The sequence below is a fragment of the Hyperolius riggenbachi genome, chromosome 1, assembly GCF_040937935.1.
Source record: "Hyperolius riggenbachi isolate aHypRig1 chromosome 1, aHypRig1.pri, whole genome shotgun sequence".
NCBI classification, from domain to species: domain Eukaryota; kingdom Metazoa; phylum Chordata; class Amphibia; order Anura; family Hyperoliidae; genus Hyperolius; species Hyperolius riggenbachi.
In genome coordinates, this window is record NC_090646.1 from 443,488,094 (window position 1) to 443,507,823 (window position 19,730).

The window sequence follows — 19,730 nt, forward strand, 5'->3', positions numbered from 1 at the left end:
GACAATATAAAGAGGTTTATTAAACAAAAATTTAAAAAAAAAAAAGCCGTTTCAGCAGATACATATCCAGAACAAGTAAAATAAAAATATACAATAAGGAGGAAATCGCTATCGCCGTTTTTGGAAGATGTTTCCCCGACCCATTCCACGACCTCGTCCTCTTGCTGCCACTAAAGAGAAAAAAAAAGAAACGTTAATATAACTTGATTTACAAGCCAGCAGTGGAGACCAACCATGTAACATACTTCAAAAACACTTAAAGAAAAAACCTGACCCTCATTACTTATCTATGGGGTGCTGCTCCTCTGGCTCCCAGCCTGCATGAGATTTGCCATTTTCTCCAAGCACTAGCCGCATCTGCCGAATTTTGTAATTCCTGGCAGTGTCTCACGTACACGCCGGGAGGTTTAGTCTGTGGATGCGAGCACAGAGGTTCTCCCGGCATGCATTGCAGCACACGCAAGACACTGCCAGGAACTACAAAGTTTGGCAGATACGGCCAGTCCGTGGAGAAGATGGCACATCCCATACGACCTGGGGACTAGAGGAGCAGAAGCCCTTAAAGAAAACCCGAGACCAAATAGGTCTCAGGTTATAGTTACCTGGTCTTCCTCCAGCCCCCTTAGAGGACAACTGAAGTGAGAAGAATATGGAGGCTCTCATATTTACTTGCTTTTAAACAATACCAGTTGCCTGGCAGATCTATTTGGCTGCAGTAGTGTGAATCACACTTGAAACAAGCATGCAGCTAATCTTGTCAGATCTGACAATGTCAGAAACACCCAATCTGCTGCATGCTTGTTCTGGGTCTAGGATGAAAAGTTTTAGGGGCAGAGGATCAGCATGATAGCCAGATCAGGGCCATCTTAAGTTGAGATCAGGGAGATGGCAAGAAGACCCCCCAACCTGAAAGATTTGGAGCTCATAACTAAAAATGAATGGGCAGAAATACCTGTGGACACATGCAAAAAGCTGGTCTGCAACTATAAGAAGCGTTTGATTGCTGTAATAGCCAATAAAGGCTTTTCTATTGATTATTAAGAAGGGTATGAATAATTTTGGACTGGACACGTTTGGCTCAAATGTAAATAGAAGCGGGGAAAAGTTTTTTGCCACAATAATGCCCCTTGTACATTGTCTTATTATCTGTTGGGAGACACCTATGTCATTTCCCGTCAAAAAACTAATTGCTGGTTGAATAAAAGTAACTAAGTCAAAATTTGCCAAGGGTATGAATGATTATGGGCAGCACTGTATATTTGCTTTTGTGCAAATTATTAACTGCTTACAAATTCCGAAAGTACAGTTTATCTGCTCTGAAAGCTGCCATTGCATTTTATTCAAGCTGCTTTTTATTATATATTAAAATCTTCTAATGAGCTCTTCTGAATTGTGTGCATGCTTGAAGCAGAGAAAGCTTGTTTTGAGTTCTAACACACAATGTAACAACTGAGGAACGTAAACAAAAGATGTTATCTCCTCTATGGATGAGGATAATAAGAGTGCTGTGTTTAACTGTTTGAATGCGGTTTTGCTGCAATTTCTGTTTGTGCTAGTAGTTTGGCTGTAAGGAATCTTTTAAAGCAAAGAAGAAATGCTGAGTTTCAGACCACTTTAATAGCAGCAAGGGTTCTGCAATATGTGGATACCAAAACTGATCCTAGAAATCTTAACAAAATGGCTGACCTGCAAAGGTAGGTTTTCCTTAAAAACTTAGATTCTACATTTAAACTTTCATGAGTGTGCAGTTCCTGGCACATCAACATGTACAGTTACAAATTCACATTAGACATACCATACGTAATATGCTCAGGATTAATACTGTAAAATCAATTGATAAGCAGTAAACTGCTTCAGATGTGGAGATCAAATCCTGTTATGTGAATGCTGGTCTGGGTTTATATAAAGTTACAGTTTCGGCACAGCTCAGTTATAAAGAATGGAGTTTCATAATCACAACACCGCAGATCACCATATAACCTGGAGTAGAACTGCAGCTAAATAATATGTTGAATAAAATGCTGCGTCAGCAAAACAGATTCTTAGTGCTCAGTTAAGAGGTTACATAAACGAGATTTAAGTATGAAAAAAGACCAACGTTACTGTGATGAGCAGGCTATACTTACCCTGAGCTTTGAGAATAGCTGCTTTTCCCCTTCCAGCGCCCGAACCCTGGTTTTTGTTCTTCATGCTCTTTAACATTGGAGCATTTTTCAGCATGTCTGGAAGTATGAGGAACCGGATTTTGCTTCCTCTGATGTAGACTTGCTCCAGCTGTGCTACTCTTCCATCCCTGTATGTAACAGTGATGTTTGACATCTGAAACAGCATAAGAAAAAGTGTAATCAAGTGTCTGAAAAGCTTGACAAATAGACATACAGAAGAAAAAAAAATAAATAAAAAAAGTGTATGCATTAATGTAAACTGGAGTGGAAAGTTTTTGCTGCAAATAACCAAAAGTTAGTATATTGTGTACAGCACCTATGCAACAAACAGGGTTTTTATCTACTGTGCTTGTTACTTGCTAACATAGGCCAGTTTTTCCAAAGCACTGAAGGAGTACCACTAAAGGCATACAGCTTTTTTAGGCCCATGTTATACAGACAATTGCTAGCATTAACCTATAGCAACTATGCATTCCTGCTTTCAATTCATTTGTAACAGCATTTGCCGTAGAAAGCCAAAATACTTTGTAGCTGCAGAATGCTCTCAAGAAGCAATTTATAGCCAATACAATGTAAAGGGACACTACATCGACAGCAATGGTGCCACCGGCAAAGTTCGTGAATGAATTTACTAGACTTCAGCAGAGAAATGCTAGCAATGTTAGCAAGCAATGAAACATTTACGCAAATAAATAACTGGTCATTTCCATGTACGAGTATCCACTGCGCATGCATAAGTACAGGCTGCACATTCCCAGTAATGCAAGGCCACTTGTGCACTGCCTTTTCTACTGTGTATGAGCAACCTTGTACTATTGGGCATGAGCAGTTCCCGAACCGTTCGCCGGCGAACATCTCCAAATCCCTGGGGCTTTTACTACTTCCGGGTAGTACACCTGCCCGCCGGAGCGCGTCCTAGATCGCGTTCCTGTTGCCGGGCACTTTCTGCGCGTGTGCGTGACGTCATGAACAACGTTACGCTCATGCGCAGAGTGTGCCGGCAACAGCAGCGCGATAGAGGACGCGCTCCGCCGGGCAGCGCAGGCGTACTACTCCGGGTCAGTGCGACCCGGAAATAGTAAAAGCCCCAGAGATGTTCGCCAGGCGAACAGTTCGCCGCATCTCTATGAGCAGCATGACTTCAATCCTACATGGACAGGAGGGCAGCCATGAAAAGGAAAAAGATATGGGCAATGGCGGTAGGGTCAAGGAACTTTACTTTTTGCAGACCCAGGGGCCCATATGCAATTAACTTTCTCCTAGGTGATATTTTCACACCGCATTTTTTAAATGCCTAAAGTGAACCTGAGGTGAGAGGTATATAGAGGCTGCCATATTTATTTCCTTTATTCTGCCACTATTTGTTCACAGACTGATTACTTGGTGTCCCCAAACCTGGATTCATCCAGTACAACCCCGACTGATGCAAACTCAAGGTGTTCTATACACTAACAAAATAGTCTAATTTAAACATTACTGATATGCTTGCGCTTTATGCTGAGCTGATTTCTGTACTTACATTCTGCTTTAAAGAGAGTCTGAAGTGAATTTTTTTTGCTATGTTTACCTTTAATTTGCTTCAGAACTCATTAGCCACAAACTGCCGCATTCCGGCTGAGAAACAAGGGCTGCAGACCCCCCAAATCCCCGGGGTGAATCTGGCCGGCGCTTCCTGAAGAGGCAGAGCTCTCTGCTGTAGCTCTGCCTCTTCTGATGTCAATCGCGGCGGATCGCCACCTCTCCCCACCCCTCTCACTCTTCCTTCACAGAGAAGGGCGGGGAGAGGCGGCGATTGACGGCAGGAGAGGCAGAGCTACAGCTCATAGCTCTGCCTCTCAGAGAGGCAAAATCCAAGTTGGTTGTAAATGTTTGCCCGGGGGTTTGGGAGGTCTGCAGCACTCCCTTTTCAGCGGGGATGCAGCGGTTTGCGACTAATGAGACTTCTGAAGCGAATGAATAGGTAAATATAGCAACAACAAAAAAAATTCGCTTCAGCGTCTGACAGAGGCACGGTCAGTGCCTCTGTCAGAAAATTGCATCATGTGTACCTAGCATTAAAGTGCACTTGAGATCAAATGTGGGGTCATCGCTAATGGCCTCCTCACATAATAGTCAAGTTTTCCGACTAAGGTTTTATTTTCGTTCTTCTATTGCCCACTAATCTAATTAGCTCTCATCTACCTACTGCAGTGGCTCTTCTGGTTCCAAGATCTCAAGTGCTCCAGGAAGAGCCTCTCCCAGAAAATGTTTTTTGCATTTAAGCTGCATCTGTGTTAGAATAGTGGTAGGCTGAATTGGATACAGAAACCCACTTATCAGAGTGGGTACTTTAAACAAATCAGGTCAAATCTGTGTTGTATTGAACAAAATTGTGATCTTGAATTCCAAGGTTTTCAGACCTGGAATGGTTTATACTGCCCTCCTCTGGAGAAATGTGATATAGTTCCAGCATATCTGCACGTTTATGGCTGGAATACAGATGATCAAGGAGATGCTAAGAATTAAATGTAAATATAATACAGGCTGTATGCAGCATGGAACAGGTCCAATCAAATACACTTACTGCCAATTTAGTTTGACGAAATACTAAGCTTCATACAATGTGCATGCAAGCTGTAAGTGTTGGTATCTTATGGACGATCTCTAGCTATGTGCAACTGGTGTCTCTGATTTCATGCCATGTTTTTCCTTTGGTTTTAAGCACCTCTCTCTTCCCTGGAGGATCTATGTATTCAATCTGAATAGGGCTGCCCCTTATTGGTCACATGCAATTCACACCGCAGTGGGGTCTTCTTGCTCAAGGCTTTTGCTATGCATTTTGCAGCCCAGAAATAGCATACAAGTAAAAGTTAGATACTTACCTTAGAGGAAAGCCTCTGGATAATCTAGAGCAGTGGTCCTCAAACTAAGGCCCGTGGGCCGAATGTGGCCCCCTGAGGCTTTTTTACCGACACACACACACACACACACACACACACACACACACACACACACACACACACACACACACACACACACACACACACACACACACACACACACACACACACACACACACACACACACACACACACACACACGATTATAGATGCGGTCAGCTACATCTTTAAATATTGGTGGTCCGCATATAGAATGAAGCCAGAAAGCAGTAATTAGTTGGTTTCCAATCTAATTCCACATCAGGTGACACTGTTGTCCAATTGGCCCGAAAGGTTGTCACCTTAGTATGCATCACTGTCTGGACCGCAAAGACTATGTATACTCCGGCCCCCCAGTAGTCTGAAGTATGTTGACCCGGCCCTCGACCCAAAACGTTTGGGGACCCTTGATCTAGAGGCTCCCCCGTCCCCCTTTAACAATCCAGCGTTGAGACCCTCTGAACCTATTCAACAAGGCTTGTCAAATAGATTTGAGTGGCTCCATTTGGTGTGAGTGCAGGCACTACTGCGGAAGGTCGTCCGTGCATCTGCAGTCAAGTGTTAATGGACAGAATTGCAGACAAAAAAGAAGAGGATCCCAACGACCAGCAGATCTGGAGGATCCCAAAGCTTCCCCACTGCTGAGGTATCTAGCTTTTGTGCTTTTAAAAGCCACAGCTGTGCTTTAATCCTTTTATTATCTTACTGTTATAGGTCTTTATTCTGCAGGTCCTTTTTATTTCCATTTATTATTGTGCTTTCCTAACCTACACATGCTACCATCTTCAGGTCAATGTGGATTCAGGCAGACACAGATTTTCTAATTTCACCCCATGTGTAGACCGTCACTGCAGGAAAATGCCCTGCAAGCTGGCTTGGTATTCATAGCCAATGATGGATCAGAGATTCGTCAACCGGACGACATTTGGCATTCATTCCATTTATTCAAATCAAATGCCTAAAACACCTATAAAACATGCAGGCAACCCCTGAATACCTCTATGCCATACAAGCAAGTTAAGTGGGGTCCGGTGTTAGAGGAGCAGAAATGCAGACATCAAACAATTCCGGTGATACCTTTAATGACTAACGGTACATGGCTTATTGCAATAAACCATGTACAGTTAGTCAGTGACGGCACCACCGGAATCAACGTTTGTTGGTTTGATGTCTGCATTTCTATGCCACACACCTACCCAAAATACAACCTCAACAAATTGAACTGACAAGCCCATGTAAGGTGCAGCATAACAACTGCTTTATAACAATGCACCACCTATAGTGACAATAACAGTTTGGCAGGTGCATTGCAGTATAACAGCATGGTAAAGGCACTGAATGCAGTGTATTACAGCAAAATGTACACAGTGACAGTGGAGCATGCTTTTCAACGACTGCATGCAATGCGTAAGTAACGTGAGGCATTGCTTTGCCAATCCATGGCGTTCCTGCTGTAACAGGACACAATGGCCACTATGAACTACTCAAACGTACCAGGCATAAATTGCCTCCCTGCAGATTTTTACTGCCCTTATTCTAATACCCCAGAAGCAAAGCTTTTAGAGCACTAGATCTCTGCTTTTGGGTAAGCTTCCCCATTTTACAGGATGCCTTTAAAGCAGAACTAAAAATAACCATATGATATAATTGCCATCTTTTCTCAGCCAGATAAAAATGTTTTTCAGGATTCATGTTAAATTTGAAAAGCTCATTTGTATAGATAACTTGCTGTACAGGCAAACAAAGTAATTTCAGGCACTTTCATAGTAGGAATAGCATTATACATACCATGATTTTTCTTGTGTCACGTCAGGTATGTTTTAAACTGGCATTGCTTTTAAATAAGGTTTATTTACTTTTAAATAGGTGTTTTTATTGTAGCATTAAACATTTGAAAACAAAACAAATTAAATCAATCCTCCCCAAGTGCAAGCTGAATTATCAGCTGTAAAAGGCAACGTATATAAGCATGACATTAACTGCACCCCCTCCTGCATGCCCTAACCATCACCCTTGTCTCCACCAGCCATGAAGTAGCAAGGATAGGACATTAAATGATATCAAGATTAAGAAAGAGTGCAGAAAATGACTGCAAAGTAGTACTGGACAGCTACCAGCTCAGTTGTAATAAGGTACAGATACCACAAAGCAGGCATCTTATGTTACTTATATCTCTAAGGCTTGGGGCCCACTAGCAGCACTTTACTGAGTGCCTAGGATTTGAAAAGCTCTGGCTAACAATGCTATGGGTGTGAACCCACTTGAAGGATGTAATTTTCTAAAAATCACCCATAGCATTACACTAGCAAGAGCTTTACAAATCATAAGCGCTAATAAAAAAAAATAAAGCACTACTACTGTGTTTCCCCGAAAATAAGACAGTCTTATATTAATTTTTCCATGTAAGAAAGCACCCAAATACTGCGCTCGTATATATATGTACAAAGTAATACAAGATCAATCAATTGAGGGTAATACACCCCTCTCCAAGCATCGACCACAGTCCAATCCTTGATATATTCAACGATTCAACCCTTGGGAGCGCTATTCCTAGATGTGTGCACCATCAAAGTTCAATTTCAAAGGGAATCAGCGCTCTAAGATACTTGTCCTTCAATCAGCAGAGGGTAAATAGATGAAAAAAACAGACCCCCCCTTTCAGGGGGAGCCTCACCAGATCCTGCGGCCACCTGGGCCCGTTATCGCCTTCGGGGTATTAGCCACCCCACAGCCTCACTGGCAATCCGCTTCCTGCTGCTCCAGATGTGTGTGCAAAAAAGCAAGACAGAAGGGGCCTCCTCATTGCGTAAAAGCGTCTGGTTTTATTATAAAACGTCTTCAAAGTTAGATTAAAAACGTTCCTCCACATATGGAGTAAACAATAAAGCCAGCCCCAGTTGTACACATACAAAAGCTCCGCAGGGGCCCCTGAGGAGTTGCTAAGGCAACGAAATGTTGGGCGGAGCCTCGGAGTTACGTTAGGTGCACAGCACTAGTCGGATGCGGCTGGTTAGCGCGTGTAAGAGGCAGAGGACTTTGCCATTTTTTAGCCAGTGGGAACTGCAGTAGGATCGAGTGGGTGAGCTAAATGGCAGAGGTGTACACCTTGCTATACGCTGAGGGGCCCCTGCGGAGCTTTTGTATGTGTACAACTGGGGCTGGCTTTATTGTTTACTCCATATGTGGAGGAACGTTTTTAATCTAACTTTGAAGACGTTTTATAATAAAACCAGACGCTTTTACGCTATGAGGAGGCCCCTTCTGTCTTGCTTTTTTGCACACACAGATCTGGAGCAGCAGGAAGCGGATTGCCAGTGAGGCTGTGGGGTGGCTAATACCCCAAAGGCGATAACGGGCCCAGGTGGCCGAAGGATCGGGTGAGTCTCCCCCTGAAAGGGGGGGGGGGGGGGGGGGGTCTATTTTTCTCATCTATTTACCCTCTGCTGATTGAAGGACAAGTATCTTAGAGCGCTTATTCCCTTTGAAATTGAACTTATATTAATTTTTGCTTTAAAATATGTGCTAGGGCTTATTTTCAGAGGATGTCTTATTTTTGGGCAAACACACTGGTATTTTTCCTATACAAAATGTACATACTGTATGCCATGTGCAACATACACAGAGCTTGTGGTTTGCAGATATTGGCTCTCAATTATAAGAAATTGATTGTGCTGATCATGTTGGTAAGAGTTTATTTCTTGCAGGCACATAACTGTCAGTCTCCCTAGAGCTATGATAGGATAAGCTGTGCAACTGTGTGTGTCCCGGGAAGAGGTGAAGTGCAGGTGATGCTTATCACCACAACAGATCAGGAGGGCTGGCTCCAACAAAAACACAAATTGCCGGACACATATATAGGACTGTGTAGAACTCACATTATACTGCTTCTCTCCTGTATCCAGGCTTTGTATTGAGCGTGACTTGCTGGTGTCATGTGGGCTGCTGCTAGGGCTTAAATTCGGAGGATGCCTTACATTCCAAGCATTCTTGAAATGCCTGCTAGGTTTTATTCTCAGGGGATGTCTTACTTAGGGGAAACACGGTAGCGAGTCTCAGGTCTAATGCCTGAAATACACGGGTCGACCGGCGGCTTGATTAGCCGCCGGATCGACCCCAGCCCCGCGGATCGATTCCCGCTCGCCCCCGCTTCCTTATCAGCGCTCGATTCCCTGCCATTGTCCGCCGGCGGGGATCGAGCGGGCGGGGGTCGAGCGGCTTGATCGGGCCAGCTGAATATTATCAGCTGGCCGGATCAGCTGGTCGATACACGGTACAGAAACGTACTGTGTATCCCCAGCATGAGGGCTAGCTTACGTTCATACACATACAGCCTGCAGGCTAGCAATATGATCCATTGGCATGGTACATGACAGAGTGGGAGAGATAAGGAGAATAAAGGAGGATCTGAGGCTGGTGTGCGCGCGCTAGATTCTTTTCAGAGACAACCTCAGCTAAAGGTAACCATACACTGGTCGATTTGCCATCAGATTCGACCAACAGATAGATCCCTCTCTGATCGAATCTGATCAGAGAGCTATCGTATGGCTGGCTTTACTGCAAACAGATTGTGAATCGATTTCAGCCAGCTACACTACTTGCTGCGCCTGCGCAGTCCGCTCCGGCCCACGTGGCGGTGATTAACAGCGTCGCTCGCGCAGGCGCAGTACAGAGCGACCTGGAGGTCGATCTGGCGTCATTGCCGGGGACCGGGACGGACCTGTGGCGAACGGCTGTGGGCAGAGCTGCGGAGAGGGACGTCCTGGGTGCTTGGAGCTGGAGGAAGCCCCCGGTAAGTACCACTTATTTTACTATTTCTCCCCTGATGACTCCTTTAAGATCCATCTGATGTGCATACAAAGCCTTCGTTATGTGTAGACTTTTTTTTTGGTACACAATAAGTTTAAAATTGCAAAAATAAAGGACTGAGCGTTAATGGAAAATTTAACATAGTGAAAAAATGAATAGTCTAGGACTGAACATGGACACTGCTGTTTTGATTATGCATTAAGCACGGCTATTATTATTATTATTAATTGTATTTATAAAGTGCCAACATATTACACAGCGCTGGACATTAGTTTAGGTTACAGACAATATTTAGGGGTGACATACAGCAAAATTACAATACCTGAATACAAAAGAGACCAGATCATGCAGCACAGTATGAGTACAAGGTAATGCTTAGTCAGTCACTGGATGGAGCACGGAGATTAGGAAAGTTAAGTTCACTCAGATGCATAGCATGGGTTCACAGTAATGGAGGTGCATGATCAGGTAGGACACAAAAGGAGGAGGACCCTGCCCAAAGGCTTACAATCTAGAGGGAGAAGTAGGCACACGAGAGGTAGGGGACCAGAGTTCAGCTGTGGGTTTAGAGCAATTGTGAGGGGTGGTAGGCCAGAGTGAAAAGGTGAGTTTTGAGGGCCTTCTTGAAGGTGTTGAAGAAGGGGGCTGCCCTAATGGGTAGAGTCACATAACCAGTATACAGAATACATGTAAGACATACCTGGCAGTTCATGTTATCCTCTGCCTCGATGAGCTTCCCACGGTACACCTCGCCTGTATTTGTCTCACAAGTCACAATGTGACCTTCTGCCTCATGCAGAACCTTGATGGGTACACCGATAGACATCTTGGATATAAAAGATATGAGCTAATAGGAGAAAAAGAAAAAAGCAAGTTAGTGCAAGATTCACAAAGCATTTCTGAAGAACATGCTACACTTTGGGCAACAGAAGGTTTTACATTTAGTAAGTCCACCTTAGAGAATGTATAAAGATGTCCATACACTTCCCAGAAAATGCGATCAAAGTGATCAAATCTGCAGGGAATCTATTTCAAAATAATTATTTTGTAACTGATTTCCCTGTGGGATGATCTGTGGCTCAGAGCTTCCTCAGCAGGTATACCCCTACCCAATGTTCATGCTGGGCTCAGTCTTCTACTTCTGGCTTCTGTCAGTGCTGGGTTCTAACAGCTCCTGATACACACACTATCATGGTGCTTGGCATGTGAGCAGATGCAGGCTGTTCTGCACATTTCAGGTCTGTGGAGTCAGAATAATTTTTGGGTACCTGGAGTTGAGTCAGTGGTTTCATAAATTGAGGAGTGGGATGATTCTTGTACTGACTCCACAGCCCTGATATATTTCCATGCTGCAGCCTTGTGTCCCAAACATGTAAGCACTTTTGTATCTATTCTGCAGCAGCAGCTTGCATCAGTCTCTAACATAGCCAGCATTACTGGAATGTAATAAGTCTCAGCTTAATTGTACAATGTCACAATAATCCAATGTGCATACAGACTGTATGGTCCTCATCAGTGCATGGCATGGATTAATGTGGCTCTATGTGGTAGGACTTGAAACACCCAGTTAGAGATTGCCCAGCAAGCTCATGGTGACCCAGAACTCCTAGGATAGTGTACGGAGCTAAAAAGAACCAAAAAGCCCCCTTACTAAAACGCTATGCAAAACTGAAATGTACCTGATTAGGAGGCACAGAGAAGCACTAAACAGGGGAAGAGGTCACTATGCTTTGTAGACAGATACAATGCACGGTTCTATAGTGATGTCATGGACGGCAGTTCAGGTGCCCTCTGCCTAGCCAGTCATCCCCCTCTGTTATGCTGGGAATACACAATGCATTTCTGCCGCTCAATCGTTTTAGCCTCTCGATTCTCTTATCTTGCGCTTGTTTTTCTTATCTTTTTTTCCATTCACTTCTATCAGAAATAAAGCAGCAAAACGATCAAATGTAAGATCGGACATGGCAGAAATTATTTATCGAACCCATCTATCTGTTGCAAAAACGCATGGTGTATTCCCAGCATTACAGCCTCTGGACTATTATGATTAGAAATGTTATTCGAGCTATCAGACTTGCTAGAGAAGTCTTGCCTTATTCAGACAGAGATCAGGAGCTTGCTAGAGCACATGTGAGTGACCTAATGCCTAGTACACACCATACAATTTTCTGTTAGATTTACCTGCCAGATAGATAAAGTTCAACATGTTGGAAATGTATCTATCTTGCGATCTGCCGAGCAATTAGGCATTGTTCTACTCAGCAAGAGATAACCAGAAGACAATGCACCAGAGATAATGACCAGTCTCTACCAGTACTTTACAGAAAATAATCTAATTACAGAAAATCTAACAGAAAAATCTTAAGCCGCATCTACACGAGTAGATGCGGCCGCGATGCTCCTTATCAATCGCTTGATTGATAAGATCCGACAGGACGGATCTCCGCACCGCCAATTCCCTGCTCGCTCCCCGCGAGGGGACAATGGCAGGGAATCGAGCGGAAGATAAGCGGCGCCAGCGCAGAATCGAATGCGGCGCGAGCGGGGACGCGGCGGGCACGCGAAGAGGCAATCCGGCGGCTAATCAAGCAGCCGGATCGCAGCCTCATCTACCCGTGTAGATGAGGCTTTAAGGTGCGTACACGCACTACAAAAGAACGACGAGTCTGTCAGACCCTCTAGCTGGGCGGTCGTTCTCCAGTAGTGCGTGTGTACAGTCTGCCTGACAGATTGTACCAGGGCCGTGGAGTCGGTACAAAAATCTTCCGATTCCAACTCCGACTCCTCAGTTTATGAACCCACAAACAGTTGAAAAGGACAATCAACGTCTGTTTATAACACTGAAAAAGTGCTAACTGCAAAGCTGAACACAAACTACAGCACTTTACTGGTGGCATCCAACAATTTGGGCACCGGGATATTACCAAGATATTCTACTAACACCCTAACTGTCACAGTAACGCTCTCCCCCCCCCTCCTAAACACTAACATCACCCTAAAATAACTTACCACCAAAATGGGGGTCAGCTACATAGTAGTCAGACCCCAGGCACCTAGTAACTTAACCTCCTCTGATATTTCCTGCCTAAATACAGCTGTTACAGCACCTCCCCAATGTATTCCAGATAGTGCTAGGGACACCACAGACATTGCCAGTGTGGTGTCGAATTAGCCAATGACCGAGTGAATTATCCCCTACTACTGATTACTTTTGAATGAAAATAACATTTGCCAAGCGTTTTCTCTATTTCATGGCAAAATAAAGCATAAATGTTTCCCTTTCTTACAAGCGTCTGCTTTGCGTACTGCCCTTATTGAATCAGTCATTCTCACGATGCACCCAGCCGCGGCGCCCTGAGCAGCCAGTCAGCCGTGTGGGAGTGACGCCACTTCAGCCACAAATCATCCGTTACAAGCTCAATCGCCCCCGCTACACCCTCACCCCATACCCGGCAATACCTACACAATACTCACTTCCTCGCGTGTCTGTACGATCTAATGGCGTCCCGCCTGCCCCACAATGCAACACGCACCGGAAGTGTCCTGCTTTTGTTACGCCGGTACATGCCCCCGGATAATAAGATCTGTCGGAAACTTAGTTCCGGCATCTTGAGTTCCGTCTGCGCAGAACTATGCTGCCTGGCTGCCGGTAGACAATAGTCAGGGAAATGCAAGCAAGTTAGACTTGATGCAGGATTATGTACTCTACAAATTTCCTGTATTAATTTACACCTAAAATTTGGATTATTCTGCAGCAACCAGGAATTATTTGCTTCTGATCAACCACCCCTACGCTGCTGTCAGTGTTGGTTGTGGGGTTCTCTTTAAAAAAATGTGTTGGTTTTGTTGCCAATGAAGGGTGCGTTGATTTTTATCTCAAATATCAGTCTATGGCCCAGTCACACCAAAACCGCTAGCAGATCCACAAAACGCTAGCGGTTTTGGGTGCGGATTGCAGAGATTTGGCCCAGTGCACACCGAGCGGATTTGGATGTGATCCGCCAGCCGCATCCGCCTGTAAATCCGCTTGGCTATTGTATTTCAATGGGCTGGTGCATACCGGCGGTTTGAGGTTTTTAGCAAACCGCAAACGTGCAGCAGGAGGCACGTTTGCGGTTTGCTATAAACCTCAAACCGCCGGTGTGCACCAGCCCATTGAAATATATTAGCCAAGCGTGTTTACAGGCGGATGTGGCCGGCAGATCCGCTCGGTGTGCACTAGGCCTTAAAGGGCTCGTTCACACTAGGGGTGTTTTCGGCCTTTTTTAAGCGCAGGCGATTTTTAAAGTCACACACAAAACGCTTGTGTAATGAATCTCTATGAGAAGGTTCTATTCAGCGCGGTTCGTGTGCAGTGCGTGCAGCAAAGCGGTGCCTGTACCATTTTTGGGTCGATTTTGCCTCAATGGAAGATATAGGAAAAACGCAAACACAAAAAAAATCACTTTGTGCAGCGATTTCGTTCGTCAGGGAGTGAATTACAAAACTGCTCTGGAAAAGCACTTAGAAAAGCGCTTTTACCAGAAACGTGGAGCACCGGGAGGGGAAATCACACAAAAAACCTTGCGTTTTCGTTTTTAGGTGTGAATGAGGCCTTACAGTACTCATGCCTTGCAGTGAGAACAGCTCAAGATTTCCTGCATTTTTAATTATGGAGGCATGTATTATTTTAAAACTATAATGGCCGAAAACTGACAAATAATGAATTTTTTCATTTTTTTTCTTATTCTTCCTGTTAAAATGCATTTACAGTAAAGTGGCTCTTAGCAAAATGTACCCCCCAAAGAAAGCCTAATTGGTGGCGGAAAAAACAAGATATAGATCAGTTCATTGTGATAAGTAGTGATAAAGTTATAGGCTATTGAATGGGAGGTGAACATTGCTCGGATGCATAAGCTGAAAACGACTGAGATGTTAAGTGGTTAAACATCGCCAACATTTTTCAAAATCAGAAAGCACACTTTTTTTTCTTTAATATTCAGTTCCGCATTAAGAAGGCACATTTCTATTTTGCATAGTAGTACTGAATAATTCTAGTACAGGACTACCAACCAACACACGCCTGTAACCTCCCTGCGCTCTCAGGCTTGCCCCGCCCTCAGGTCAGTGACGTGTCCGGGTAGGCGTAGTTTGAGTACTCTGGACTGGGGATCCCGATTTCCGTGTAGTACTCCTCCGCCCCGGATGCGACAGACAGAGACCGGTGACCGATATGAGGGAAGCCCAGAGGTTACGGAAGGCTGTGACGCCGTCATGAAGAGCCCAGGAAATGGCGACAGTGGCGGGGGGCAAAACCCGCTGCATTCTGCTGCTGCTGTATCTCAGCTCACCGACAACTGTCAGTATTTCTGCCCGTAGTGCTTGTAATGCTGGATCCGTTAGAGACGCTGTATTTGTGCTGGCAGAGCCGTCAGTGCGCATAACACCCATGTCTCCTGCTGCCAGTCTCTGCCCCAGCATGGCTGCACAATGAGAGTCACAGCAGTACATATAATACTGTATAGGCTTAATGCTAGAGAAAAAAATACATTTCCACTCTGCTGCTTTCCACTTGAAAACCTAATCAGATTAAAGAGAATCCCAACAAATTATAGCAGAATTTTTTATTAATTAATCTGACTGGCTGTTTAAAAAGAAAACGGGTAAATTTCTTATGTTACAGCGTTACCCCCATTACGTACAAAAGACCTAAACGCACAGATAACCAGTGCCACAATGTGAAAGATGGTAAATGGTTGATGCAGCAGTGCAATGTGCTGTTGCACTGTTGCATGCATTTTTTTGGGGAATCGCAGCGCTGATCCCATTCACTACAGTGAATGGGATCAGTAGCGCAGATGGTGTGCGATCGTACTCGTTACGATCCGATCACATAGCCATCTGCGCTAAATAATCTGAACGAGGCCCTGGGCTCCTTTTCCACTAGCTGCGTGCTTCTACAATAAGCAGATCATGGCTGTTTTGCTGACCGCAACAGTACCGCGATTAACATGTAAATCGCAGTACTAATTTCCATTAGTTTGATTCCTTTTTGTTGGAATCACAATCACTGGCCTGCAGGATTTTTCATTCGATCGATGGTTCAATGCAAAATCACAGGTAGTGGAAGTGGAAGCAAATGCCATTGTAGCGCTATTGTGCATGTGATCACATTACCTAGTGGAAAAGGAGCCTTATGCACAGCTACACCAATTCTCTCAGGCTGGGAGAACACTTGTCTGTCAGTTTTCTGTGCGTGTTTTCTGCATGAGTTTTTTGCACACCAAGACCCATATGCAATTAACTTTTTCACCTGAGTTTTCTCCTAGGAGATAATTTTTCATTTTCTAGGTTCTCCATTTCCTGTGCAGAAAGTGCACAGAAAAACATGTGCTCCCAGCCTCACAATTACATGCACAGCTTGCACATACTCTTCCCCTTTCAAATTTTGAATCCCAGCTAATTCACTTTATATTTTATTTTAGGTGATCACGTCCAGCTAAAAGTTCCTCTCATCCAGCAATTTTACCACTGGGATTGTGGCTTGGCGTGTGCCCGCATGGTCCTGCAGTAAGTCATTCTGTAGTAGGTAAAATATTTTAGAGTTAGCTTGCTATACACTACAGTATCTTATACTGGACAAATGGTGTGCCAGACAATAATATTTCTAATTGTAATTTAGAAACTCAAGTGTCTTGCCTGCAAATGAGAAATAATCATTTTCACTATAAAATAATTTATTATAAAGATCCATAGCTTTGAGGCTAGGTTCACTGTGGGACTTTATGCTGGCATCTTAACTCAGAAAGTCGCACTGTAATAGTAAGTCTATGGAACATTCACAGTGCATGCGGTGCGTTGGGATCCAACGTACTACAGGATCCCAATACACTGCATAACATCTGCATTAACAGAGGCAGTGAAGCATACTGGTACTTTTCATTAACTGTATGCTTCACTGTATGTAAGCCTCTTAAAGGTCGTATAATGTGCGGTGCTACTTTTTCATTTCATTGCGTTTCTGTTAGACACAGGTGTAACGCTGTGAACCTAGTTTGAAGGGCACCTGAAGTGTGAAAAATATGGAGGCTGCCATATTTATTTCCTTTTAAACAATGCCAGGTGCCTGGCAGTTTTGCTGATCTATTTGGCTGCAGTAGTGTGTGAATAACCACACACCAGAAACAAGCATGCAGCTAATCTTGTTGCTAAAAGTAGGATCAGCAGGATGCCAGGCAATTGGTATTGCCTAACCTCTCTGGTGGTCCCCGGGCCCTTTCCTGATTTTAGGGTCTAAAAGTGGGACAATTTTTTTCTTGTGCTTTTAGACCATAAAAGCAAGAAAACAATCATACCCCCAGAGAGCCTGCAGCAGCCCCCACACTTGCGTACATTTGAAATCGGCGCCGGTAGACTTGGGCGCAGGATACAGCGGTATATAGCTGATCCTGCTTCTGCACAAGTCCGGGCCGATTTAATTACTATTCCCCCTCCAGGCCGACATGGATAGTGGGGGAATGAAATAATTCGGCTTCCAGCGATTGCTGGAGGCCGAATTATTATGTTTTTAAGCAACTTCGGCTCTGTCTTCTGACGGAGCCGACGTTACTCACTGAGCGCTTCAATAGGAATGATTCCTATTGAAGTCTATGGAGGCGCCGGCTGCGCCCAAATCTAGCAGCGCTGAAAAGCACTGCTCCGCCACACTTACTCATCTTCCTGGGATCCAGTGCTGCAGTTCTCCTTCCGTCCTCCGGATGGCACTGTACCCCATAGTGAGATTGCCATCTGTCTCATGAAATGGCAATCTTACCACAGGGATCCAGAGCCTCCGAGGACAGGAAGAAGAATGGCTGCCGACGTCTGGCTCCTGGGGGAGGTGAGTTGAAATGCCCGCTGTGCACTATGTTCTGCAATAACCTCCTGGTGGCTACCACGATTCAGGCTCGTGGTTACCGCTCTGAGCTGTGGATTTCCAACCCCGAGTCTGACTCAGGGTCACCGATAAGGAGGTTAAAGGACAACTGAAGTGAGAGGGCTGTGGAAGATTACATTTTTATTTCCCTTTAAACAATACCAGTTAAATGGCAGTCCTGCAGATCCTCTGCCTCTAATGCTGGGAATAGACGGAGCGATAGTTCCTTATCAATCGAACCGCTGATGGCTCGATTGATAATATCCGACAGGTCCGATGACTGCGCGGATCGATTCCCCGCTCGATACCCGCGGGGAATCGAGCGGAAAATAAGGAAGCGCCCGCGGGGATGAGCGGGAATCGATCCGGGAAGCCGCGGGAGTCGATCCGGCGGCTAATCGAGCCGCCGGATTGCTCCGTGTACTCCCAGCATAATACTTTTAGCCGTAGACCCTGAACAAGGATATGCAGATCAGGTATTTCTGACATTATTGTCATATCTGACAAGATTAGCTGCATGCTTGTTTCTGGTGTTAGTCAGACACTACTGCAGCCAAATAGATCAGTACGGCTGCCAGGCAACTGGTATTGTTTAAAAGCAAATTAATATGGCAGCCTCCATATTCACCCTTCAGTTGTCCATTAAAGGATATCGGAGCCAAACTAACTAGGAAAAATGCGGGGAAGCAGGCATGTACTGCAAGCTGTCCAGATGCCCACCACAATGTAGGACGTGCGCAGCCGGGCCGGCGCCTCTGCACTAATGCTCAACCTGGAAGAGGCAGTCGGGGCATTTAAGTAGGAAAGGAGGGGGACAAAGGAGAACGGGGTAGCAGTAGGCATCAGGATAGCTTGCAGTAGATGCCCGCTCTCCCCGTTTCTCCTAGTTAGTTCAGCTCTGGTATCTTTTAAAAGGAAATAAATATTGTATCCTCCATATCTCTCTCACTTCAGCTGTCCTTTAAGGGTTTCTGCATGAGTGTTTATTAGATCCTATCTAAAGGGGCCCATACACTTAGCGATTTTCCTGCCGATATACAGCAGATTTGATCACTGTGATCGAATCTGCAGTGAAATCGTTGCGCAAATGTTGACCGAACGATCGACTTCTGCCTGAAATCGATCGTTCCCGTCGATCCGTCCGTGCGGAAGATTTTGCTCGATCACCGGCGGGTCAGGAGTGCGTCGATAGCGGCGTTCGAATGTCCGACCGACGCTAGCGGCAATACATTACCTGATCCGGCCGGCGCGTATCCCCGCTGCTCCTTCTCCGCTGGGTTCCGGCAGGCTTCACTTCTTCCTGTGCTGACAGGAAGTTTAAACAGTAGTACGCACCTTTAGAATATAAGTCATAGTATGCAGTTGTTAGTTTCCTGAAGTCAGATCCGTAAAATATGAAGTTTGACCAGTTGACTTTGCCTTACTGCATAATTGCTTACATGACTGATTTTGTGCTTCCTTTTTTTTAATTGATCATTAACAACACTTGGTAGTGTCTGGTTGACAAAGGTAAACATCAGCTTAGTATTAATTAACCATGGCTTTGCATAAGGAATCGAGATGCATGCCGAGGCACCCCTGAAAGGTGCCCGAGGCACACCAGGGTGCTGCGGCACCCAGTTTGAGAACCCCTGGTTTAAACATAAGGTGCTTCTCTATATTCCTCTACTACACACTCCTCTAAAAGTGCAAACCCAGTCACCAACCGTTTCATGCAGTATTTGTGCTCGCTGACCAGAACCTGTTGCTGACTATTTTCAAACCAGCTATACAATCATGTGTATAGTCCTCCGGTCTCATAGTCTATCCTCTGTCCTCTCCATCTGTTTCTGCTAATTAGCTGGATTCACGCTATAACTGATCCCATCAAATTGTATCAATTTTCTGTTTAAACAGATCAGTTTCTTACATTGTGCATCAGTTTTTCATCCGGTTTTCCAATCTGTT

At 44.8% G+C, this 19,730-nt stretch overlaps 2 protein-coding genes across 5 annotated transcripts in view; one reads left to right on the plus strand and one right to left on the minus strand.

Moving 5' to 3' along the window:
* On the minus strand, positions 1 to 15,194 carry SNRPD3 (small nuclear ribonucleoprotein D3 polypeptide). 4 transcript variants are annotated; one of them, XM_068238298.1, is made up of 4 exons: positions 14,942 to 15,194; positions 10,590 to 10,736; positions 2,127 to 2,319; positions 1 to 170 (listed from the first exon to the last, which is right to left on the minus strand). In XM_068238298.1, exons 2-4 carry the CDS (start codon positions 10,713 to 10,715, stop codon positions 109 to 111), a joined length of 381 nt encoding a protein of 126 aa, XP_068094399.1. In that variant the 5' UTR covers positions 10,716 to 10,736; positions 14,942 to 15,194; the 3' UTR covers positions 1 to 108. The 4 variants fall into 4 exon arrangements, with proteins under 4 accessions (XP_068094399.1, XP_068094397.1, XP_068094398.1 ...); XM_068238296.1 differs by lacking the exon at positions 14,942 to 15,194 and adding an exon at positions 13,364 to 13,472; XM_068238297.1 differs by lacking the exon at positions 14,942 to 15,194 and adding an exon at positions 13,353 to 13,445.
* GUCD1 (guanylyl cyclase domain containing 1) overlaps positions 14,994 to 19,730 on the plus strand; it is a 26,344-nt gene continuing 21,607 nt past the window's right edge. Inside the window, exons 1-2 of the mRNA XM_068238295.1 lie at positions 14,994 to 15,227; positions 16,354 to 16,438. Of these exons, the coding sequence (XP_068094396.1) occupies positions 15,074 to 15,227; positions 16,354 to 16,438 (239 nt within the window). The 5' untranslated portion in view covers positions 14,994 to 15,073. The remainder of the gene's footprint in view (positions 15,228 to 16,353; positions 16,439 to 19,730) is intronic.